The sequence below is a fragment of the Chiloscyllium plagiosum genome, unplaced genomic scaffold (assembly GCF_037043375.1).
Source record: "Chiloscyllium plagiosum isolate Xiang-an unplaced genomic scaffold, Cpla_swu_hap1 HiC_scaffold_2, whole genome shotgun sequence".
Lineage (NCBI taxonomy): Eukaryota > Metazoa > Chordata > Chondrichthyes > Orectolobiformes > Hemiscylliidae > Chiloscyllium > Chiloscyllium plagiosum.
Genome location: NW_028270140.1, coordinates 15,277,189 through 15,299,227, shown reverse-complemented (window position 1 = coordinate 15,299,227; position 22,039 = coordinate 15,277,189). Strand labels below are relative to the sequence as shown.

The following is a 22,039-nucleotide window of genomic DNA, read 5'->3' as shown; positions in this document are numbered from 1 at the left end:
GTTAAAATTCTGGGATACTCTCTTCAACAGGGGTGCACTGACATCAACAGCTCTGTAATGGTTTAAGCGGGCAGCTCAACACCACCATCTCAATTAGGTATTAGCAATAAATCTTGCTCTGTCTGGAAGCTGCCACATCACATGAGAAGATTCAAAAAACTCTAGTGCCTGTTTATGTATTGTTATACCTTCTTTTATCATTGATGTGATTCTTAATCATTAAGATTATTGCTGCCCTCAACAATTTTTCCTAACATTCCTGTACATTTCATAACCTGGTATATTTAATTCACATTCATGACCAGTCATGTCTCAGTAGTGGCTGCATATTTTCCAATTTTAATTTGCATCTACGGTTCATTCAATTAGTTTCCTTTAATCAATGTATTTGTATGAAAAATACTTAGTTACTTCTGTTCTAATGTTTTACTCACAGATTTCTTTCTCAGTCCTGTTTAAATTATGTTTCTGTTTTTAAGCTTTCCCTTTTCGAGTACATAGTTTCTGACTGTAACTGTACTCTATCATTTTTGTTTATTTCTAAACATGTGCTTGTGCGGTACAAGCCAACAAAATCAAAGAATGCAAATGCCTCAGCTGAGATTGACCATAAGCATTCAAGGTAAAAACAATGACTGCAGATGCTGGAAACCAGATTCTGGATCAATGGTGCTGGAAGAGCACAGCAATTCAGGCAGCATCCGAGGAGCTTCAGCAAAATCGACGATTCGGGCAAAAGCCCTTCATCAGGAATAAAGGCAGAGAGCCTGAAGCGTGGAGAGATAAGCTAGCGGAGGGTGGGGGTGGGGAGAGAGTAGCATAGAGTACAATAGGATTCTGGATCAGTGGTGCTGGAAGAGCACAGCAATTCAGGCAGCATCCGAGGACAGGCAAAATCGACGTTTCGGGCAAAAGCACTTCATCAGGAATAAAGGCAGAGAGCCTGAAGCATGGAGAGATAAGCTAGAGGAGGGTGGGGGTGGGGAGAGAGTAGCATAGAGTACAATAGGTCAGTGGGGAAGGAGATGAAGGTGATAGGTCAGGGAAGAGAGGGTGGAGTGGATAGGTGGAAAAGGAGCTGGGCAGGTCGGACAAGTCCGGACAAGTCGAGTTGCTGGAGGTTAGAAACTAGGATGAGGTGGGGGAAGGGGAAATGAGGAAACTGTTGAAATCCACATTGATGCCCTGGGGTTGAAGTGTTCCGAGGTGGAAGATGAGGCGTTCTTCCTCCAGGCGTCTGGTGGTGAGGGAGCGGCGGTGGAGGAGGCCCAGCACCTCCATATCCTCGGCAGAGTGGGAGGGGGAGTTGAAATGTTGAGCCACTGGGCGATTTGGTTGATTGGTGCGGGTGTCTCTGAGATGTTCCCTAAAGCGCTCTGCTAGGAGGCGCCCAGTCTCCCCAATGTAGAGGAGACCGCATCGGGAGCAACGGATACAATAGATGATATTAGTGGATGTGCAGGTAAAACTTTGATGGATGTGGAAGGCTCCTTTAGGGCCTTGGATGGAGGTGAGGGAGGAGGTGTGGGCACAGGTTTTACAGTTCCTGCGGTGGCAGGGGAAAGTGCCAGGATGGGAGGGTGGGTCGTAGGGGGGCGTGGACCTGACCAGGTAGTCACGGAGGGAACGGTCTTTGCGGAGAGGGGTGGGGAGGGAAATATATCCCTGGTGGTGGGGTCTCCCACAGCTACCTGGATTACACCTCTTCCCACCCTACCTCTTGCAAAAATGCCATCCCGTATTCCCAATTCCTCCGCCTCCGCCGTATCTGCTCCCAGGAGGAGCGGTTCCACCATAGAACACACCAGATGGCCTCCTTCTTTAGAGACCGCAATTTCCCTTCCCACGTGGTTAAAGATGCCCTCCAACGCATCTCATCCACATCCCGCACCTCCGCCCTCAGACCCAACCGCAACAAGGACAGAACGCCCCTGGTGCTCACCTTCCACCCTACCAACCTTCGCATAAACCAAATCATCCGCCGACATTTCCGCCACCTCCAAACAGACCCCACCACCAGGGATATATTTCCCTCCCCACCCCTCTCCGCCTTCCGCAAAGACCGTTCCCTCCGTGACTACCTGGTCAGGTCCACGCCCCCCTACGACCCACCCTCCCATCCTGGCACTTTCCCCTGCCACCGCAGGAACTGTAAAACCTGTGCCCACACCTCCTCCCTCACCTCCATCCAAGGCCCTAAAGGAGCCTTCCACATCCATCAAAGTTTTACCTGCACATCCACTAATATCATCTATTGTATCCGTTGCTCCCGATGCGGTCTCCTCTACATTGGGGAGACTGGGCGCCTCCTAGCAGAGCGCTTTAGGGAACATCTCAGAGACACCCGCATCAATCAACCAAATCGCCCAGTGGCTCAACATTTCAACTCCCCCTCCCACTCTGCCGAGGATATGGAGGTGCTGGGCCTCCTCCACCGCCGCCCCCTCACCACCAGACGCCTGGAGGAAGAACGCCTCATCTTCCGCCTCGGGACACTTCAACCCCAGGGCATCAATGTGGATTTCAACAGTTTCCTAATTTCCCCTTCCCCCACCTCATCCTAGTTTCTAACCTCCAGTAACTCGACCTGTCCGGACTTGTCCGACCTGCCCAGCTCCTTTTCCACCTATCCACTCCACCCTCTCTTCCCTGACCTATCACCTTCATCTCCTTCCCCACTGACCTATTGTACTCTATGCTACTCTCTCCCCACCCCCACCCTCCTCTAGTTTATATCTCCATGCTTCAGGCTCTCTGCCTTTATTCCTGATGAAGTGATGAAATCCCGAAACGTCGATTTTGCCTGTCCTCGGATGCTGCCTGAATTGCTGTGCTCTTCCAGCACCACTAATCCAGAATCTGGTTTCCAGTATCTGCAGTCATTGTTTTTACCTCGTTGATTTTAACCCTACTGCGAATCCTCTTGCAAGGATGCCTGCCTTGAAGAAGTTTTCCTCCTCTCTCTACAAGAATCTCAGGGAGTCTCTCTCTCACTGCAACTCCCAGGTCATTTCCTCAGCCCTGAAGCTCTTCAACCATGTCCTGAAACAAACTCGCTATCACAGCCACATCTGCTTCCTCAGTGCCTGTCTCCGTAACCAACTCACCCCACACGGACTCCGGACCACCTTTAAACCAGCAGAGTTCGGACCCGAACAGGACAAACAGTACAGATTACAGATTCAAAAACACCAGCAACGGTTCTCCATCAAGATCCTCCGCTCCACGCTTGCAGCAATGCGCCGGTACCTAACCTCTCTACAGTCAGCCCTGCCTCAGCTGAGGGCCACACTCTCTCAGAATTGCAAAGGACCCACTCTGTACGACATCCTCAGGAGAATTCATACTCTCAACAAACAGTATTTCAATTCCATCTCAAACATCAAAAACTGTAAGTACAACAAACTTTTATCTACCCACCTCCATAACCAGCGCTCCTTGAACATTCCAGAAGATTCCCCTGGCCTCGGAAAAGCCATTAGCCATGCGGCTGATGCAGCTACCACCCCCACGCTGATTGACGATGTCACTACTGCCCCCATCATGGCCACTCCCACAGCCACTTCTGGCCCTCACATCATCGCCGATGCCACATGCTCAGTGACTTCCGCTACCCCTACTGCCATGTCTGCCACCACTTCCGCCCCCACCAGCGCCACTCATCTGCATTCTGCTGACACGCCCCCCACAGACCCCACTGTCACTATCCCCACCCCCTAGAACCCCGAGGGGAACACTACCCCTGCTCATGACTCTACCCCCATTCCCCCCACCATCACACCCACTCCAGGTACTGGCTCCGACCCCACTCCCAGCTCTACACCTACACCAGCTCCCGGCTCCCAGCCCTGCCGAGTTTTCACCATCCCCCCAGACCTCCCCCTCACTGAGGACGAACGATCAGTCCTTAGCAAAGGACTCACCTTTGTCCCCCTCCGTCCACGCATCAATGAATTTAATACACGCCGTGACATCGAACAATTCTTCCGTCGCCTCCAAGCTTACTTTCACAATCAGGACTCCCGCCCATCTTCCGAGGACCCCTTCGCCCACCTCCAACAGACTACATCCACCTGGACACCCCGCGCTGGCCTATTACCTGCCCTCGACCTCTTCATTTCCAACTGCCGCCGGGACATTAACCGCCTCAACCTGTCGACCCCCCTCCCCCACTCCAACCTCTCACCCTCACAACACGCAGCCCTCCAATCCCTCTGCTCCAATCCTGACCTCACCATCAAGCCAGCAGACAAAGGGGACGCAGTGGTAGTCTGGCGCACTGACCTCTACATCGCTGAAGCCAAACGCCAACTCGAGGACACCTCTTCCTACCGCCCCCTTGACCATGACCCCACCCCCCATCACCAAACCATCATCTCCCAGACCATACACAACCTCATCACCTCAGGAGATCTCCCACCCACAGCTTCCAACCTCATAGTCCGGGAAGCCCGCACTGCCCGGTTCTACCTCCTTCCCAAGATCCACAAGCCTGACCACCCTGGCCGACCCATTGTCTCAGCATGCTCCTGCCCCACTGAACTCATCTCTACCTACCTCGACACTGTCCTATCTCCCCTAGTCCAGGAACTCCCCACATACGTTCGAGACACCACCCACGCCCTCCACCTCCTCCAAGACTTCCGTTTCCCCGGCCCCCAACGCCTCATCTTCACCATGGATATCCAATCCCTCTACACCTCCATCCGCCATGACCAGGGCCTCCAAGCCCTCCGTTTTTTTCCTCTCCAGACGTTCCCAACAGTACCCCTCCACCGACACTCATTCGTTTGGCCGAACTGGTCCTCATCCTTAACAATTTCTCCTTTGAATCCTCCCACTTCCTCCAGACCAAAGGGGTAGCCATGGGCACACGTATGGGCCCCAGCTATGCCTGTCTCTTTGTTGGCTACGTAGAGCAGTTGATCTTCCGTAATTACACCGGCACCACTCCCCACTTCTTCCTCCGCTACATTGATGACTGCATTGGCGCCACTTCGTGCTCCCGCGAGGAGGTTGAGCAATTCATCAACTTCACCAACACATTCCACCCTGACCTTAAATTTACCTGGACCATCTCTGACACCTCCCTCCCCTTCCTGGACCTCTCCATCTCCATCAGTGACGACCGACTTGACACTGACATTTTCTACAAACCCACCGACTCCCACAGCTACCTGGATTACACCTCTTCCCACCCTACCTCTTGCAAAAATGCCATCCCGTATTCCCAATTCCTCCGCCTCCGCCGTATCTGCTCCCAGGAGGAGCGGTTCCACCATAGAACACACCAGATGGCCTCCTTCTTTAGAGACCTCAATTTCCCTTCCCACGTGGTTAAAGATGCCCTCCAACGCATCTCATCCACATCCCGCACCTCCGCCCTCAGACCCAACCCCTCCAACCGCAACAAGGACAGAACGCCCCTGGTGCTCACCTTCCACCCTACCAACCTTCGCATAAACCAAATCATCCGCCGACATTTCCGCCACCTCCAAACAGACCCCACCACCAGGGATATATTTCCCTCCCCACCCCTCTCCGCCTTCCGCAAAGAACGTTCCCTCCGTGACTACCTGGTCAGGTCCACGCCCCCCCTACGACCCACCCTCCCATCCTGGCACTTTCCCCTGCCACCGCAGGAACTGTAAAACCTGTGCCCACACCTCCTCCCTCACCTCCATCCAAGGCCCTAAAGGAGCCTTCCACATCCATCAAAGTTTTACCTGCACATCCACTAATATCATCTATTGTATCCGTTGCTCCCGATGCGGTCTCCTCTACATTGGGGAGACTGGGCGCCTCCTAGCAGAGCGCTTTAGGGAACATCTCAGAGACACCCGCATCAATCAACCAAATCGCCCAGTGGCTCAACATTTCAACTCCCCCTCCCACTCTGCCGAGGATATGGAGGTGCTGGGCCTCCTCCACCGCCGCTCCCTCACCACCAGACGCCTGGAGGAAGAACGCCTCATCTTCCGCCTCAGAACACTTCAACCCCAGGGCATCAATGTGGATTTCAACAGTTTCCTCATTTCCCCTTCCCCCACCTCATCCTAGTTTCTAACCTCCAGCAACTCGACTTGCCCGGACTTGTCCGACCTGCCCAGCTCCTTTTCCACCTATCCACTCCACCCTCTCCTCCCTGACCTATCACCTTCATCTCCTTCCCCACTGACCTATTGTACTCTATGCTACTCTCTCCCCACCCCACCCTCTTCTAGCTTATCTCTCCATGCTTCAGGCTCTCTGCCTTTATTCCTGATGAAGGGCTTTTGCCCGAAACGTCGATTTTGCCTGTCCTCGGATGCTGCCTGAATTGCTGTGCTCTTCCAGCACCACTAATCCAGAATCTGGTTTCCAGCATCTACAGTCATTGTTTTTACCTAGAGTACAATAGGTCAGTGGGGGAGGAGATGAAGGTGATAGGTCAGGGAGGAGAGGGTGGAGTGGATAGGTGGAAAAGGAGCTGGGCAGGTCGGACAAGTCCGGACATTCAATACCAGCCGTTTGTCAATGCCCTTTGTTTCATGGATCTCAAAATCCTACAAACAAGAATTTAATATTTGCACCAAGTTTAGAAACTCCCTTGAGCAATTTGGCAATTTTGGAACTAGTTATTCCCAAACCCAGAACAATCAAGACAACCCTGAGAAATAAAAAATAAAGTGAGGATGGTGGATATCTGAAAAAAGAAACAAAATGTAAGCAGATCTGGCAGTATCTACGGGGAAAGAAACAGAGTTAAAGTTTCAAGTCCAATGACACTTCTTTTGGAACTGAAGGAATCATATTGGACATGAAACATTCACTCTCTCCCTCCATAGATGCTGCCAGACCTGCTGAGTTTCTCCAGAATTCCCAACTTTGTTTTAAGGCATGTTTAACTAAGTTCAACTTTTAACTAAAGCTTGACTTCAATAATAACATCATCATTAACAATATAATGTGTACATTTTAACAGAATGTTCTACTGCTATTCAACGCCTCTCCATTCTCAAGGACAAATGTGATGAGTCAGAACAAATGACAAGTTCTTTGACATTTGAGTGGTCTGAACCCATGGATTATTTCCCCATCAAACAGGTTTGAGATTTTACTCATTCTCACTGTTTGGTTTGACTGATTATGGTCACTTTAAACAGTTTCTGGATCATTCCACTGGCCAGAAGTTTTACCAATCCTTGTGGAATTGACTGTGTCACTGCCAGCACCTCGTGCTATCTGCCAGCTCAGACAATGTGTGGCACAGAGGGTTTCTGAGGTGGTTCACTGTCATCAACCCTCCTTCATCTATACACCATCGAGGGCTGGTATGATGATCAGAGGCAGAGGAGACACTATTGTCAAGTCTTTACAGAGACAGTTGCTTTCTTTAACAAGAGTTTATTGCATGATAACAATTAATACAACTACAGTACTAGTCAGGCATAATTATAAAGGACTCACAGGCAGCTGTACAGAAAACATTTATTCCTGATGAAAGCTAATGTGGAACACCCTGTCTCCACCCGAAGATTGTGTGACATGATCAGATTGTGTGGCTAATGAAAATTAAACAGTATTGGCAGGTAGGAAGGCTAGACTAATGGTATAGATGGGTGTTATGGGGGTTGGGGAAACACTCAATATCTTCCCACTGCTGTGTTATTTTCCCAACTGTATGGCAATTAGCAGATCACCTGGTCAGCAGGAATCCAACTGAAACAATTAAGTAGCCAATTAAGGGCAATGTCCCAGCAGGGCATGCATTTTGATCCTTGTCATTCCCCTATAGCTTATTCCTTTAAGAGGACACAAGCCACTGACGCACCCTCGACTGCAGCTGCAGCATCAGCACTGGCCACTGCTGCTGGTGGCACTGCTGAGGGAGTTCAAGCTTTGATTGGGCTGGCAGCTCCTGGGGTTGGGCCACCACCTTTATTTGGAAAATACTTTTCCATGAAGCAGGGTTGCCCCTGCTCCCCATTTGGAGTTCCGTATCAAAATGTTTTTCTTCTCATTAGGATTATACTTTAAAAATTTAAGGAGAGTTACTTGCTCCAGGTCAAAAACACTGCTGGTGCAGGGTTAACAAGTTGGTGCTTGGTCTTTGTATCACTCAATTTCAAATAGATAAAGGTTAAGAGCTAGTGCTAAATTCACCAACACTAATGGACTTATTGTAACTCTGTACACACAATTAAAAGGCCACCCAAAAAGTAAACATTTACAGGACCATGGAGGGACTAATTAAATAACTCTTTCAAACAGCTGCCAGAGGGATGACAGGCTGAACTTTTTCTGTGCTGTAAGATTCTCTAATTTGGTTAACTGCTGTTTGCATTAGCTGGAAAAGAACAGAAATCATTAAAATAAAAACAGAAGATTTTCATCAGGCAAGGCAGCATCTGTAAGGAGGTGAAAGTCCAGAATCCATCAAATATTAATAGGACTGAATGGTCAGCATCAAAATAAACAGGAAACATCGGGAATAAGAAGTTGCTTCCAATTGTCATGCAGAAGGGCTCTCACCAGCCACATGTTTAATGTAGAACATGTCTGGTGGACAAATGGCAAAATGATCCTTCACTAAAAGAAATGGAGCATCACAATGTGGGGGAAGATGTCAATCTCAATACAGCCAAGGGTGTTCTCCAAGAGCTTGGACTAAAAACATTAGGGCCTGGATTAAGTATCTGATGGATTCACCACTGGCTCTTGGCAGACTCACTGATGTGTTTTGTGAAAGAAACCTGCTGCCCTTCGCTGGTCTGATGTACATACGGCACCTCACCCTATCACAGTCCTTCAGCAATTTGACAACCTCTTAACTGTTCTTGAAAGTGGTCTGTCAAGTCAGCAGCTCAGTTGCGTCAAGTATCTGCTGAGGATTCAAAGAAGCAGCCACAACACTTGCAGAGAGCAATTTTTGGGAAGGACGGTAAATTGTTGGCCCTGTCAATGAGAGTCTCATCCTGAGGTTGAATTTTTAAAAACCCACAGGGTGAATATGAAAACAATTGCACATGAAACAGTTTACTGTCAGCCCTGATCGTGTTAGAGAGAGGTAAGCGCTAACTCGTAGAGTTATCATTCAATGGGGACGGAATGAGGTCCTTGTTGGGAATACACAACCATGTTTTGTAATACCCACCATGCATTCATGAAGATTTGCTGATAATGCTGTCCACTTCATGAAAAGTCAACCTTCTCACTTGAAGAATGCTCAATTAAACGACACTATTGGAAGGATGTGATGACACTAGAGAGGGTGCAGAGGAGATTCACCACAACGTTACCTGGGTCAGAGTGATTCAGCTATGGAGAGAGACCAGGTAAGACTGGGTTTTTTTTCCTTAGAGCAGAGAACATCGAGAACAGAACCTGATTGAATCATACAAAGTTATGAGAACCATAGATAGTTTCTTCATTTCTCCCCATCAATCCTATTTCCATTAGTAGAGTAGTCAATAATTTGTCGGCACAGTTAAATGTGAGGAGTAAGAGGTTCAGAGATTTGAGGAAAAAAGTTTTTTTTGGCAGAGGGTGGTGGGTATCTGGAACTTACTGCTTTAAAAGTGTGGTAGAGATAGAAACTCAAGATATTTGAATAAGCACTTGAAATGCTACATCATATAAGGCTACGGGCAAAGTGCTTGAACACTGAATTTGAACTGATAGATTGACCGATGCAGACATGATAGGCCTAGAGCTTTTTTCCATGCTGTTAAAATTAAATGTAAGCTACTGCACTATCAAGCAAGGAGACCAAATGTATGCACAGGACTAACTATGGTCTCATCAGAGCCCTGTAAAACTGTAGCAAAACCTTGTTTTTTTTCCCCTAATACGATATAGAGCACAAAAAGCATCCAAGGTAAGGGAATCCAAGATTCGAATGTAAGTGAAGAACGTATTGGTGAAGAAATAGTGCGGAAGAAATTAATGAGTGTAAAAGCAAACAAATCTCTTTGACCTGATTAATAATACCATGGAATTTTAAGAGAAGTAGCTAGAGATAGTAGATGCATTGGTTGAATCTTCCAGAATTCCCTATGTTTTAGGGTTTAGAAGATAACCTAGCTGTTCAAGAAAGAAAACACAGGGAATTACAAGCTACTTAGCTTGACCTCAGCAGTAGGAAAATGCTAAAATCGGTTATAAGAGCAATTTAAAAACCATACCCTGATTAAATACAGGCAATATTAATTGCTGAAAGGGGAGTAGGGGTTCACAGCTCTGTTAAGAATTTATGATGATGTAACAAATAGGCTTGATTGGGGGGGAGGAGGGCGCGGTCAGTGCTTAGGCTTCAGCAATGTTCAATTTAGATCAATGATATAAACAAGGGGAGAAAGTATATCATAACAGAGTTTGAAGAAATATAGTAATAAGAAAATAAGCTGTGCAAATGATACAGAGGGACTGCAAAGAGATTTAAATTAAAGATGTGCAAGAACTTGGCAGATAGAGTATAATGTGAAGATATCCACACTGGCAGAAAATAGAAAAGCAGAACATTTTAAGTGGAGAGTGTCAGAGAAATGTTGGCATTCACAAGGACCTGGGTGTTCTCATACATGAATCATATACATTCATGTACATCTTAAATACAGAAAACTAAGAAAGCAAATGGTATGCTAACCTATCATCTAATTGGAGTACAAGAAAGAAATTGTTTTTTTTTTGGGAGCCTTGCTACAGCCACATTTGGAATACTGTGTACAGTTTGGTTTCCTTACCCAAGAAAGGGCAGATTTTCCCTAGAAAGTGTGCGCATTAAGGTTCAACAGTGATTCTCCTGGGGAGTTTAGCATTCCAGCTCAGTCTCTGAGTTAGGGAATGGCCATCTAAAACTGAGAGGAGATGAAGGGTTTTCAGAATTCTCTACCGCAGAGAGATATTGATGCTGAGTATAGGTGAGTCTAAGATAAAGTAAACAAATTCAAATATCTGCCTTTCTTCTTTGAGACGAAGATAACCATGTTCATTTCCCAGAGCTGGTAGGAAACTACTTCATGGGGTCACTGCTGAGACCGATGTGTGTCTGGAAGCTTCTGCTTCAAATAGCACAGGAGACCACTGTTGACCAGAATTTGCCATCATTGTCTTTTCCCTGTGAATCTGATATGCATTTTTCAAAGGAGGCCATTCCACTTTCAATTGATTGCAGCAGGTGCAGCAATCCTGTATAAGTTTCTCCCAGGACTCCAATTGATATCAAAACTCCCAAGTGAAACTTTCAGAGTAGAATATGTCACTGTGTGATCCTTTGTTCATTCATTAGCTCTTGGTCACAAGGTCTTTGGGGTGGGGGGTTGGAATTCAACTTAATACATCCATGATTCAAAGGATGGCATCAGAGGACAATAGGATGACCTTCTGTTATATTGTAAAATCACAACCAGTTCACTAATGTTACTTTATCTGTCTATATAAAGATACACTACAACGATCTGTTAAGTGGCCTTACATACACTTTAGTTGTAAAAGTGATACTTTAGGGTAACAAGGGATGGATAACAAATATAGCTTTGACAGTCTCATTATATCCTGGAATAAATATTTAGAACAATGTTTATCAAAACAACTTTCTACAGCACCAGCAAACTTATGAACTTCATTTAATTGTTGTACATCATTCTGTGCCTGTGTAGCAGCGATCATAAAACTGAAACAGAAAAGTTTCCACTGATCCTTTTAATAAGTGTCATTTATCCAAGGTGACTTGATGTGCAAATGTTTCAGTTCCATTGCAATAGTCATTTTATTAGCAACATAAAAATAAAATATTTGTAAGCTGCACTGATTTTACTTCTTCTCTTCAGATGTGTTAATTTAACAAAAATGATTTGTAGGTGCATAACTTTGAAAAGCCCTTTGCAGCAGAAAGTACTTGTCCTAATAAACTGCCTTATCATGCTCTCAGAATGTCCCCAAATGGTTCACATTCCATTGAATACTTTCTGAAATGCAGTGACTATTTTGTACAAAATTGTTCTCATACAGCAAAATCCCACAAACAGCAATCAAAACAATAACAGGCGAAGTTTTTCTTTGGTGATATTCGTTAAGGGATGAATGTTGCCCAAAACAACAGGATAACTCCCCTACACTTCTCCAAATAATGTTTTTGGATTTTTCTCAATACTAAAAGACAAAAACATTTTAGAATATGATACTCCCTTGGCGCTATACTGAAGTGTCAGCTAGATTATTAGTTCAAGGTCTAGAGTAGGACTTGAATTTACAATGTAGCAACCCAGGGATGAGGAGGCTCCCAGAGAGAAGGGAAAACATACTTCAACAGGGTACAGATAGGATGAAATAATAATGCAGGTGTTGTGTGTCGATTAAAACATTATTTTGTCAAGAAAACGCATCTTCCAAATGCTACTTGTTTACCAGGATTCCACTTTAACTAATAATCCTGAACAAATAAATGGAAACAATGGGACCTTGCAGCTTTAACCCATTCCTCCGTGTAGTGGAAAGTATGATGAATCAGATCAGGAACAACTGGGACCTTGCTTAACTATTAACAAGGAGGACAATGCAGATAACACAATGCGAGTATGATTATTTTATCACACTGAGTATTGCACAGACAGTTCCTTGAAAGCTTTAAAATTAAATCTTTCATTAGGTTCAAAAATCAAAATTAGTGCTAATATGCTCTAGACCATCTATGCCTCAGGCTCGAGGACAGAACAGTTGCTTTTGGCATTTTATTCCAACAGACAACACTGAAAGTATGGCTTTAGTAAAACACTGCAAAAGAAAATCCCTGAAGAGCCACCTATTCCAAAAAATAAGTTGTGGAACACTGTGTCTGTGCTATTTGTTGGAAGAATGGGTGTATCAGGTCAGCTTGCTTTCAAATAATGAAATCCATGGAAGGACAACTTGCAGTGGACAGGAGAGCCTCTTTCTATGCTGTGCACAGACAATTATTAATTCATTCATGTACAACATCTCCAATGTCGTGGGCCCATCATGGAACTGCTGCAAATCCATTGTTGAAGAGCACCTGCAAGTTAGCCATTTCCTTCCACATATCCAAATAAACAATCCACAACTGGTCACGAAAACTTCAGCTCAGTGTCAACCTGTTAAGAGAACAGAAAGAAAATGAAAATGAAAAAGTTTTATCAGTAAGCAGTCCTTATCAGCACAAACATAGCATTGGCACAAAGTAATTTTCAACCTGAGAATATTAGGTAATTTTGGAAAAGGCCACTTTTGTCCATCTATGCAGAAAGATCCTAAAGTCTCCTCTTAATTGTGTTTTGTTAGGGTTTCAAAGTTTTTGGCTATTCTATCCAGACGGCCAATCCTCTGCCCTAGCCACAAACAGCTCCCTCATTCTCATTGGTTCCGTGAGCAAAAAGTAGCCATGTCAGTCAGAAAATTGGTACCATTTGATCATTACTTCCTCAGATTTATTCAAACCAAGAGTAGAGAAGAAAGTCATGCTGAAATGGTGGTTCAGACCTCAACTTCAACATAATATGAAACTTTAAACATATCCTGACCACTTCTCACTAACATTAAACCTGATTTTATGAAGTGAACTCTACAAAACACAGTTACAATAATCTACATGTCTGTCCAGTTAAAACTCATTCATCCCACCCAGTTTCTACAGCAGCCATTAAAAGACAGAAGGCTTCAGCACCTATAAAAGAGAGTTTACGGTAAACTGACGAGCGGCTGCTCTCACTAGAATACATCCTCTTGACTGGAAGTCTAAAGAATTTCAGGTCAAGTATAAACCCTTTCTCCACTGCAGGAGGTTCCTGATACAGAGCTGTAAGAGCCTGGAGCATCTACCGACCTAATTCAACTTACAAGAACCTTTTTTAACCTGGTGGGTGATGGAAATCTGGAACTCACTACCCATAAAGGTGATAGAGATAGAAACTCTTGATATTTAAAAAACATTTAGGCACAAACTTGCAATGCTGTGGTGTATGAGGCTATGGACCAACTGCTGGAAAATGGGATTAGAATTAGTCAGTTGGTTGTTTTTAACCAACACAGATGTAAGGGGTCAAATGGCCTTTTTCTCTATGCTGTAGATCTCAATGGCTCTAACTCAGTGAGACTTCACAACCTTGAAAATGAGTGCAAAAAGAACTTGTAATTACTTGGCACCTGCTGCACCATAACTAATTTCAAAGTACTTCACAGACAGACAGTCACCATTGTTATTTAGGGAGTGACAGATAACTGAACTTGAAGATCCCACACACAGCAATGAGGAAAAACAAAGTAACCTTGAAAAGGAAAAAGCATATGCAGGGAACAAATTAGATAGCTCTTTCAAAGGGCTGACACAAATCCAATGGACCAAATCCTCTCTTCTATATAATATGGATTGAAATTCTTTCAGCGTTGTTGGTTGATAGCTAAATATTGGGAGGGGTGCTGGCTCTTTGTAAAATTAGTTATTATTTCAGTATGCTTCACCTTTCCCCTTTGTTGTTTATTTTAAAAATACAACCACCAGGCAACAAGAATTTCCAACAAGCCAGAATTTATCAATGTCCCCATGACATTCAACATCATTGCCAACATTGAATCGTCCACCGTCAATATCCTGAAGTATCACTGACCAGAATCGGACCTGGACTAGCCATATAGGCTCAACTTACAAGAACCTTTTGACCTGGTGGGTGGTGGAAATCTGGAACTCACTCTGACCTGCTGTTGTAGCCAAAATATTTTCGATGAGTAACTCACCTCCTGACTCCCACAAAGCCTGTCCATCATTTAAAACGCATAAGTTCAGGAGTGTGATGGAATACAGCCCACTTGCCTCGATGGCTGCAGCTCCAAAAACATTCAAGATGCTCAATCCCATCCAGGACAAAGTGGCATACTTGACTGATAATTCCTCAAATGGCTTCATAATTCACTCTCTTCACCAGTGGCAGCAGTGTCCACCATCTACAACATGTACTGCACCAGCTCATCAAGGATTGTATTAACAGCACCTTCCAAATTTGCAACCTCTACCTCCTGGAAAGACAAGGGCAGTAGATGCACAGGGGCACCATCACCTGCAATTCCTACTCTAAACCACACACCATCATTACTTTGAAATAGATCATTGTCCCTTCACGGTCTTTGGATCAAAATGCTGGAACTCTCTCCCTGACAGCATTATAGGTGTTACTATCCCAGATAAACTGCAAAAGCTTCAGAAAGCCGTCCCCAACACCTTTTCAAGAGCAAGTGGAGATGGGCAATAACTGCTGGCCTAGCCAGTGATGCCCATATCATGTGAACAAGTACACAAACCTGTTGGATTCATGAAGGCAAAATTGTTGGGCAGCCCTGCTGTGAATAAAGCTGCAGCCTTTCTGGTCTGGGATGAACTGCAAGGTATTCCTGATTATACTATCAGCTCAGTGTGGCATTTATTAATTTTAGCTAAACGATTTAGTTATAACCTTCGAAGGGACAATGCATTGGAGATTGAGTCACTGGAACAGGAGTAAATCATTTAGCCCCAGGATTCATGATTATGGCTGATCAAACACTTCAATGCTTTTTCCCCCATCCACACTATTCCCATAACCCTTTACATCACTGACAGATTTTTAAAATATCAATCTTGACTTTGACCATTATCAATGACTGTATATAGTACTCCAGGTGCAGTTTCAGCAATGTTCTATCCAACTGAAGAAAGGCTTCACCGTTCCTCTAGTATCAATGCTAACAAACCTATTAGCTTGTTGCATTTGCATGTTATCTTTCAGTGAATTACTGATGGCAACACACATCTACACTTTACAACATCTTACCAATTAAGAAATACTCTACACATCTGTTCCTCCAACTAATGTGGAAAACCTCACATTCTTTTCAGATTATATTCCATCTGCCATTCTTTCCCACTATTCCTGTCCAAATCCTCTTGAAGCCACTTTGTTTCTTCCGCAGCACAAATTCCCAGCTAGTATGGCGTCATCCCTGCATTTGGAAATATTATAATAAAGTCATACAGCACGGAAACAGATCCTTCAGTCCATGCCAACTAAGTTTTCCAAACTAAATTAGTCCCAATTGCTTGCATTTGGCCTATCCCTTGAAACCTTTCCTATCATGTATATGTCTCTTAAATGTTGTAACAGTACCTGCATCCACCATTTCCTCTGGCAGTTCATTATACATACGAACCATCTCCTGCGTGAAGAAGTTGCCCCACAAGTCCCTTGTAAATCTTCCTCCTCTTGCTGAGGGGTGACTTTATAGAGGTTTACAAAATTATGAGGGGCATGGATAGGGTAAATAGGTAAAGTCTTTTCCTTGGGGTCAGGGAGTCCAGAACTAGAGGACATAGGTTTAAGGTGAGAGGGGAAAGATATAAAAGAGACCTACAGGGCACCTTTTTCCACACAGAGGGTGGTATATGTGTGGAATGAGCTGCCAGAGGAAGTGGTGGAGGCTGGTAAAATTGCAACATTTAAGAGGCATTTGGATGAGTATGTGAATAGGAAGGGTTTGGAGGGATATGGGCCAGGTGCTGGCAGGTCGGACTAGATTGGGTTGGGATATCTGGTTGGCATGGATGGGTTGGATTGAAGGGTCTGTTTCCATGCTGTACATCTCTATGACTTTAGTTTTGAGTTTGCCCATTCTAGGGAAAAGACCTTTGCTATTCATGCTATCTATGCCCCTCATGATTTTATAAACCTCTATAATGGTCACCTCTACGTTCCAGTGAAAAAAGTCCCAGTCTATCCAGCCTTTCCTTATAACTCAAATCCTCTAGTCCTAGCAACACCCCGGTAAACCTTTTCTGAACTTTCTCCAATTTAATAATATCCTTCCTATAGCAGGAAACCCTACTAAAAGTGGCCTCACCAATATCTGGTTTTATTTGGTAATTATTTTATTTGGCTCCATATTCAAATTATTGCTATTTACTGTGGACAGATGGGCCCAAGTACCATCCCCTGCGGTATCCCACTAGTCACAGCTTGTCAATATGAGAATGACCCAATTATTCTTGCTCTTGATTTTCTGGTTGTTTGCTAATTAATCCATGTCTGTACATGATCCCAGCTACGTTGATCTTTGTGATTAAGGGATTCTGAAAAGGTTCCAGCTTTAAAAACCCAACTGGTGCAACAATAACTTTTTCTTTAGGTTTTCATATGTTTTGATCCATTTTGGTTTGAGAATTAACTTTAAAAAAGGCAACACGCAGCACTAGATATGAAACTTGCATGCCCTGCCATTGTTGCTCAGTGTGTACTCTGCACACAGAGTTTATGATAAGATATATTTGCCAGCTTGTACAGTGTATAATGACACCATAGGGAATTTCATCAGTTTGGATATATTATGCGTCAGAAGCAGAACTGGCAGATGAAAAGCAAACTTTAAGTCCACAGACACTCCCAGTATGTACACAGATGCAAGATCGAAGTAATTGAATCAGTCACAAGGGTGATAAGTATGTTTACTCTATAAATGAACAGATCAGAGAGAAAGTCACATGCAAAACAAAATGATTTTTTTATCCATATGATGAAATGATGATAACGTTCCTCACATTAACAGAACTTCAAGGTCTCTCTTGAAATACTCCAAGAAGTAGATGACCACAGAATATAACTGAATGGAGCTGACGTGCCCCACCTCAGAGTCTTCTAATACAAAATCCGCAACATGAAAACTAATCAAATTAAACATCTAACAGTTAAATAAAACAAAGTAACATTCCTGCATTCCAGAAAGAATTCCCCAATGAACTAACCTACATTGAGCATGATGTCAGTGCATGTGGAAAATCAGCCTCTTTAACCCTGTAGCAATGCCTGTTTGTGGCAGCTCTATACTGAACCTCAACATTTACAATGCAATAGGGACCCAACAAACCTAAAACTGAGAGAAGTAAGGGCCATGTTAAGGGCACGGTGGCACAGTGGTTAGCACTGCTGCCTCATAGCGCCAGAGATCCGGGTTCAATTCCCGCCTCCGGCGACTGACTGTGTGGAGTTTGCACGTTCTCCCCGTGTCTGCGTGGGTTTCCTCCGGGTGCTCCGGTTTCCTCCCACAGTCCAAAGATGTGCAGGTCAGGTGAATTGGCCATGCTAAATTGCCCGTAGTGTTAGGTAAGGGGTAAATGTAGGGGTATGGGTGGGTTGCGCTTCGGCGGGTCGGTGTGGACTTGTTGGGCCGAAGGGCCTGTTTCCACACTGTAAGTAATCTAATCTAATCTAAAAATCACTGATTTGCAGTGTACAATTCATAGCATTCTGGGAATCCTATGATGAAACATCTACCTAGTTACTTCATTTCAAATGGGGAGTATATCAGTAGCAGCTAACTACAGTCCTAAATACACAGGAATAGGCCATTTGGCCCTTCACACCGCTCTACCATTTAATCAGATCGTGGTCTCAATCCCATTTTCCTGTTTGTATTCTATAAATCTCAACATCCTTATCTTTGCAAAATCTATCCAACATATCAATTAATATATTAAAGACCCAGTCTCCAACGTGGAGGCAATGGACCAAAGGGCTTTTTCTGTGCTGTGGATCTCAGGATTTCTATTTCCCCAGAAGGTAATCATTAATATCAACAAACCTCAAAAAAAACCCTTCATCATTGTCTCAAAGGGGAGATCAGTTTTTCTTAACCTATGTTCCTAGTTATTCTCTCTCTCACAAGCAAAGCGTCCTCCTGGTATCCATTCTATCCCATTCTCAGAAATTTGTAGATTTCAATAAAATCACCACTGATTTATTCTTCTAAACTCCAATGGAGATCGGCTTGACTGGTTCAACTTTTCTGTGTAAGCTTATTCCTGAAAGGATTATCTGAGTGAACCTTCACTGAACTGCTTTTAAAGCATCTATTCTTCTCAAATAAGGAGACTGAAACTGTGCAAAATACTCCAGAAGTTGGCTTGCCAACATCCTGTAAAACTGCAGTAAAACCTCCTTAGTCACATTCCATTTCCCTCACAATATACAACAATGTTCCATTCACCTTCAACCAGTTGCAATCTTACATTCAGTCCCCTCATCTAAAGACTGTAAATAATTGAGAACTCAGAATTGATCCTAGTAGCACAGTGCTGGTTACAGCTTTCCAACTCAAAAAGACTCACCTATCCATACTTGTTTGGCATTAGCCAACGCTTCCTTCAGATATTCACCTATGTTTCCATAGCCCCCAGGACTTTGGGCCAAAAGCTGGAAAATGGTATTGGGGTTGTCAGATCTTATGCAGACATAATGGGGCAAATGGCCTCGTTCTGTGCCATAAACCTCTGAGTATGCCCTCTGAACATCTGTGTTCTCAAACCTCAAGAAGAAATTGCAACCTCAAGAAAATCACCTCTCAATCTTTCATATCCCACTAAGTACTGATTAAATATTTCTACCTTTCCTTATAAGGCAATCCCTTCAGCCAAGAATTAGCCTAGTTACATTCTCTCAACCATCTCCTATGCAAGTATATCCTTCCTTTTGGAAGGAGACTGAAACTGTGCACAGTAGTCAAGGTGCATGTACCCTGAACAGCTGGAGCAAGATTTCCCAACATTTGTAGCCCATTTACCTTGCAATAAGGGCCATTAGTTCCTTTGCCTTACTCCTCCCTTGCTATACCTGCATGCTAACTTTGTGTGATTCAATTAAAAGGCCAAAAAGATCTACTTGTACCAAATTCTACAAACTCTCCATTTGCATAATATTCTGCATTTCACATTTTCTTAGACTATGTTTGATTTGCCAAATGTTTGCACTTAACCCATCAACATCCACTCAGAGGATTGAATTTTCCGAAAAAATGAGAGGTGAAGCCTAAAATTGGAAGGTTCATCCAAGAAAATGGCATCTATCATTATGTGAGGGCAGGGAAGAGGTTAGGTTGTGCTTCATACATGTACATTTTGCTGTCCATATAAAGCAGCAACTGCCTCCCTTTACATCTGATTTTGGTGATCATAGTGTGAGAAATGTGATGTGTGCGAATTGGACCAGACAGGATCAGCGTTGATCTTTGTAGATTCTTTGGAATAGTCATGGCACTCTTTTATAGAGAGATGGGATATCCCTTTGGATATGGCCCTGGGACACCTTTGGGAGACATAAGGTGCTCTTTTGAAAAGATAAGGTGCCCTATGCATTTGTTAAAATTAGAGTTAAATATATGTAAGTAAATTGCAAAAATGCTTTGACTGTTCTGGTAATTGGAACTGTCAAAAATGTCAAGATGCATAAAATTTCTATCTTTTAAATATTGGAGAAAATGCCTGGAGCATTAAAAAAAATCATTGCTTGCTACTTCACTCCATCTGTCATTACACGATTAGTGTTGCACAACGGATTACACAATCCTCCATTATTACAGTACGATCCCTGCCATTCCACACCTTAATTGACAGCTCCAAGTTGAGATGAACCCTTTGAAGTGGAAAATAAATTCCAATGCTTGTTTGTACATGGCAAGAGGGCTTTGAATAGAATCCCTACAGTGAGGAAACAGGCCATTTGGCCCAACAAGTCCACACTGACCTTCTGAAGAGCACTCTTCCCAGACCTATGTCACCCTGCATTTCTAACCTGCACACCCCTGAACACAATGAGCAATTTAGCATGGCCAATCCACCTAACCTGCACATCTTTGGATTGTGGGAGGAAACAGGAGCAGCCAGAGGAAACCCAAACAGACATGGCGAGAATTTTCAAACTCCATACAGTCACACAAAGTTGGAATTGAACCCAGGTCCCTGGCGCTGTGAGGCCAGTACTGAGCCACATGCCACCTTGGCTTTGGTGATGCTTTCATTGCAAGTTATCAGACCAGCTTTTATTAGTTATCCTTTTTCTTGAGTTTGCTTGTTTTGAATTTTGTTTGGTAGCTAGAATCTGAATAATCAAATCATTGGATTGTGTTATTGGAAGATCTACTCAAACAAAAATACAAATCCATTTTGTTTCTAGTTTAGCCTCTAGTTGGGAGGGGCTGTTACATTGCATCTTTGTGGGTGATGGGAGAGCACTGTACAAAACTGTTATTTTAAGCATACACACCCTACCTTATTCTTTCCAAAACCTTGTCGCCTGCCAAATAATTGAACAGAATTTTAAAGGTTTTGTTTTTGATGAAGACTAGCCCGATGGCCCACTGCTCACTTACAGCAGGGACTGATCACAGTGGGGGTCGGAGGATAGACCAAAGCCACATCCACTCGCTCACTCCCATTTTTAGGACAGATGATCTCAGTTACTCCTTCTGGTCTGGACTGGGTCAGTAGCTCCCCTGTTGATAAAAGGAAGAGAAAAAGAGGTTCAATCACTAGTAGTGTTAAAATTCTTCATTTTAGATTGTACTCCAACTCACATTTGCAGAGTATTCACTTGCAGAATTAATAAATAATCCCCAGTCCAACTGTGAGATGAGCAGGAACAGTACCTGGAGCATCTATAGATTGACAACATTTTGTCCTTAACTAAACTTCTCTCATTGCCAGCTTGGGAAAGGAAACTGTCAATTACTCTGCAAAACAGCAAAAAATTAACTTCTGAATTGGGACTGTGATTCCTACTTTATGAGCAAATCTAACTTTGGTTGACCATTATACATCCTATTCAATTCTTCTTTCTATTATTTCAGAGGAAGCGGTCTTTCTTGCGTCCCACCATTGATGAATGTTACAAATATCTCCACTGAAACAAGCAACTGTTGATTCATAGGTGCGGAATAGAAAAATGGCTGTCTTATGGGGTATTTACAGATGAGGGCATCTTAAATTGTTATTACTTTCGTTAGAAATGCACCATTGAATGGCTGACAGCTATCTTCTTGAGTTGAAAAAAGCACATTGTGGCTACATGCTCTTTCATCTTCAAAGAACAGAGGCCTGTGTATTAATATATGTAGCTTCCAGTCAGCACAAGCATACCACATTGTGAGCCCAACTGACAACTCTGGACAGTTTTCAGGATAATTCTTTGCACACTTGGGATTATTCAGTATTGATTGTCCAATTGTAGAATTACATTTCACCTGCATTTTAAGT

General features: G+C 43.8%; 1 protein-coding gene across 4 annotated transcripts in view; it reads right to left on the bottom strand.

Annotated features, from left to right (window-relative positions):
• Positions 1-7,370: 7,370 nt before the first annotated feature.
• mfhas1 (multifunctional ROCO family signaling regulator 1) overlaps positions 7,371-22,039 on the bottom strand; it is an 88,239-nt gene continuing 73,570 nt past the window's right edge. The window contains exons 2-3 of one of the 4 annotated variants that reach the window (XR_006315986.2): positions 21,056-21,279; positions 7,371-13,091 (exon numbers count right to left, since the gene is read on the bottom strand). Coding sequence is in view for 1 of the 4 variants with exons in the window: in XM_043719916.2 (XP_043575851.2) it covers positions 13,087-13,091; positions 21,157-21,279 (128 nt within the window). In the remaining 3 variants the exon portion in view is untranslated. Of the gene's footprint in view, positions 13,092-21,055; positions 21,280-22,039 lie in introns of those variants that run through there. The other 3 variants (XM_043719916.2, XR_006315991.2, XR_015759559.1) reach the window with 3 other exon arrangements.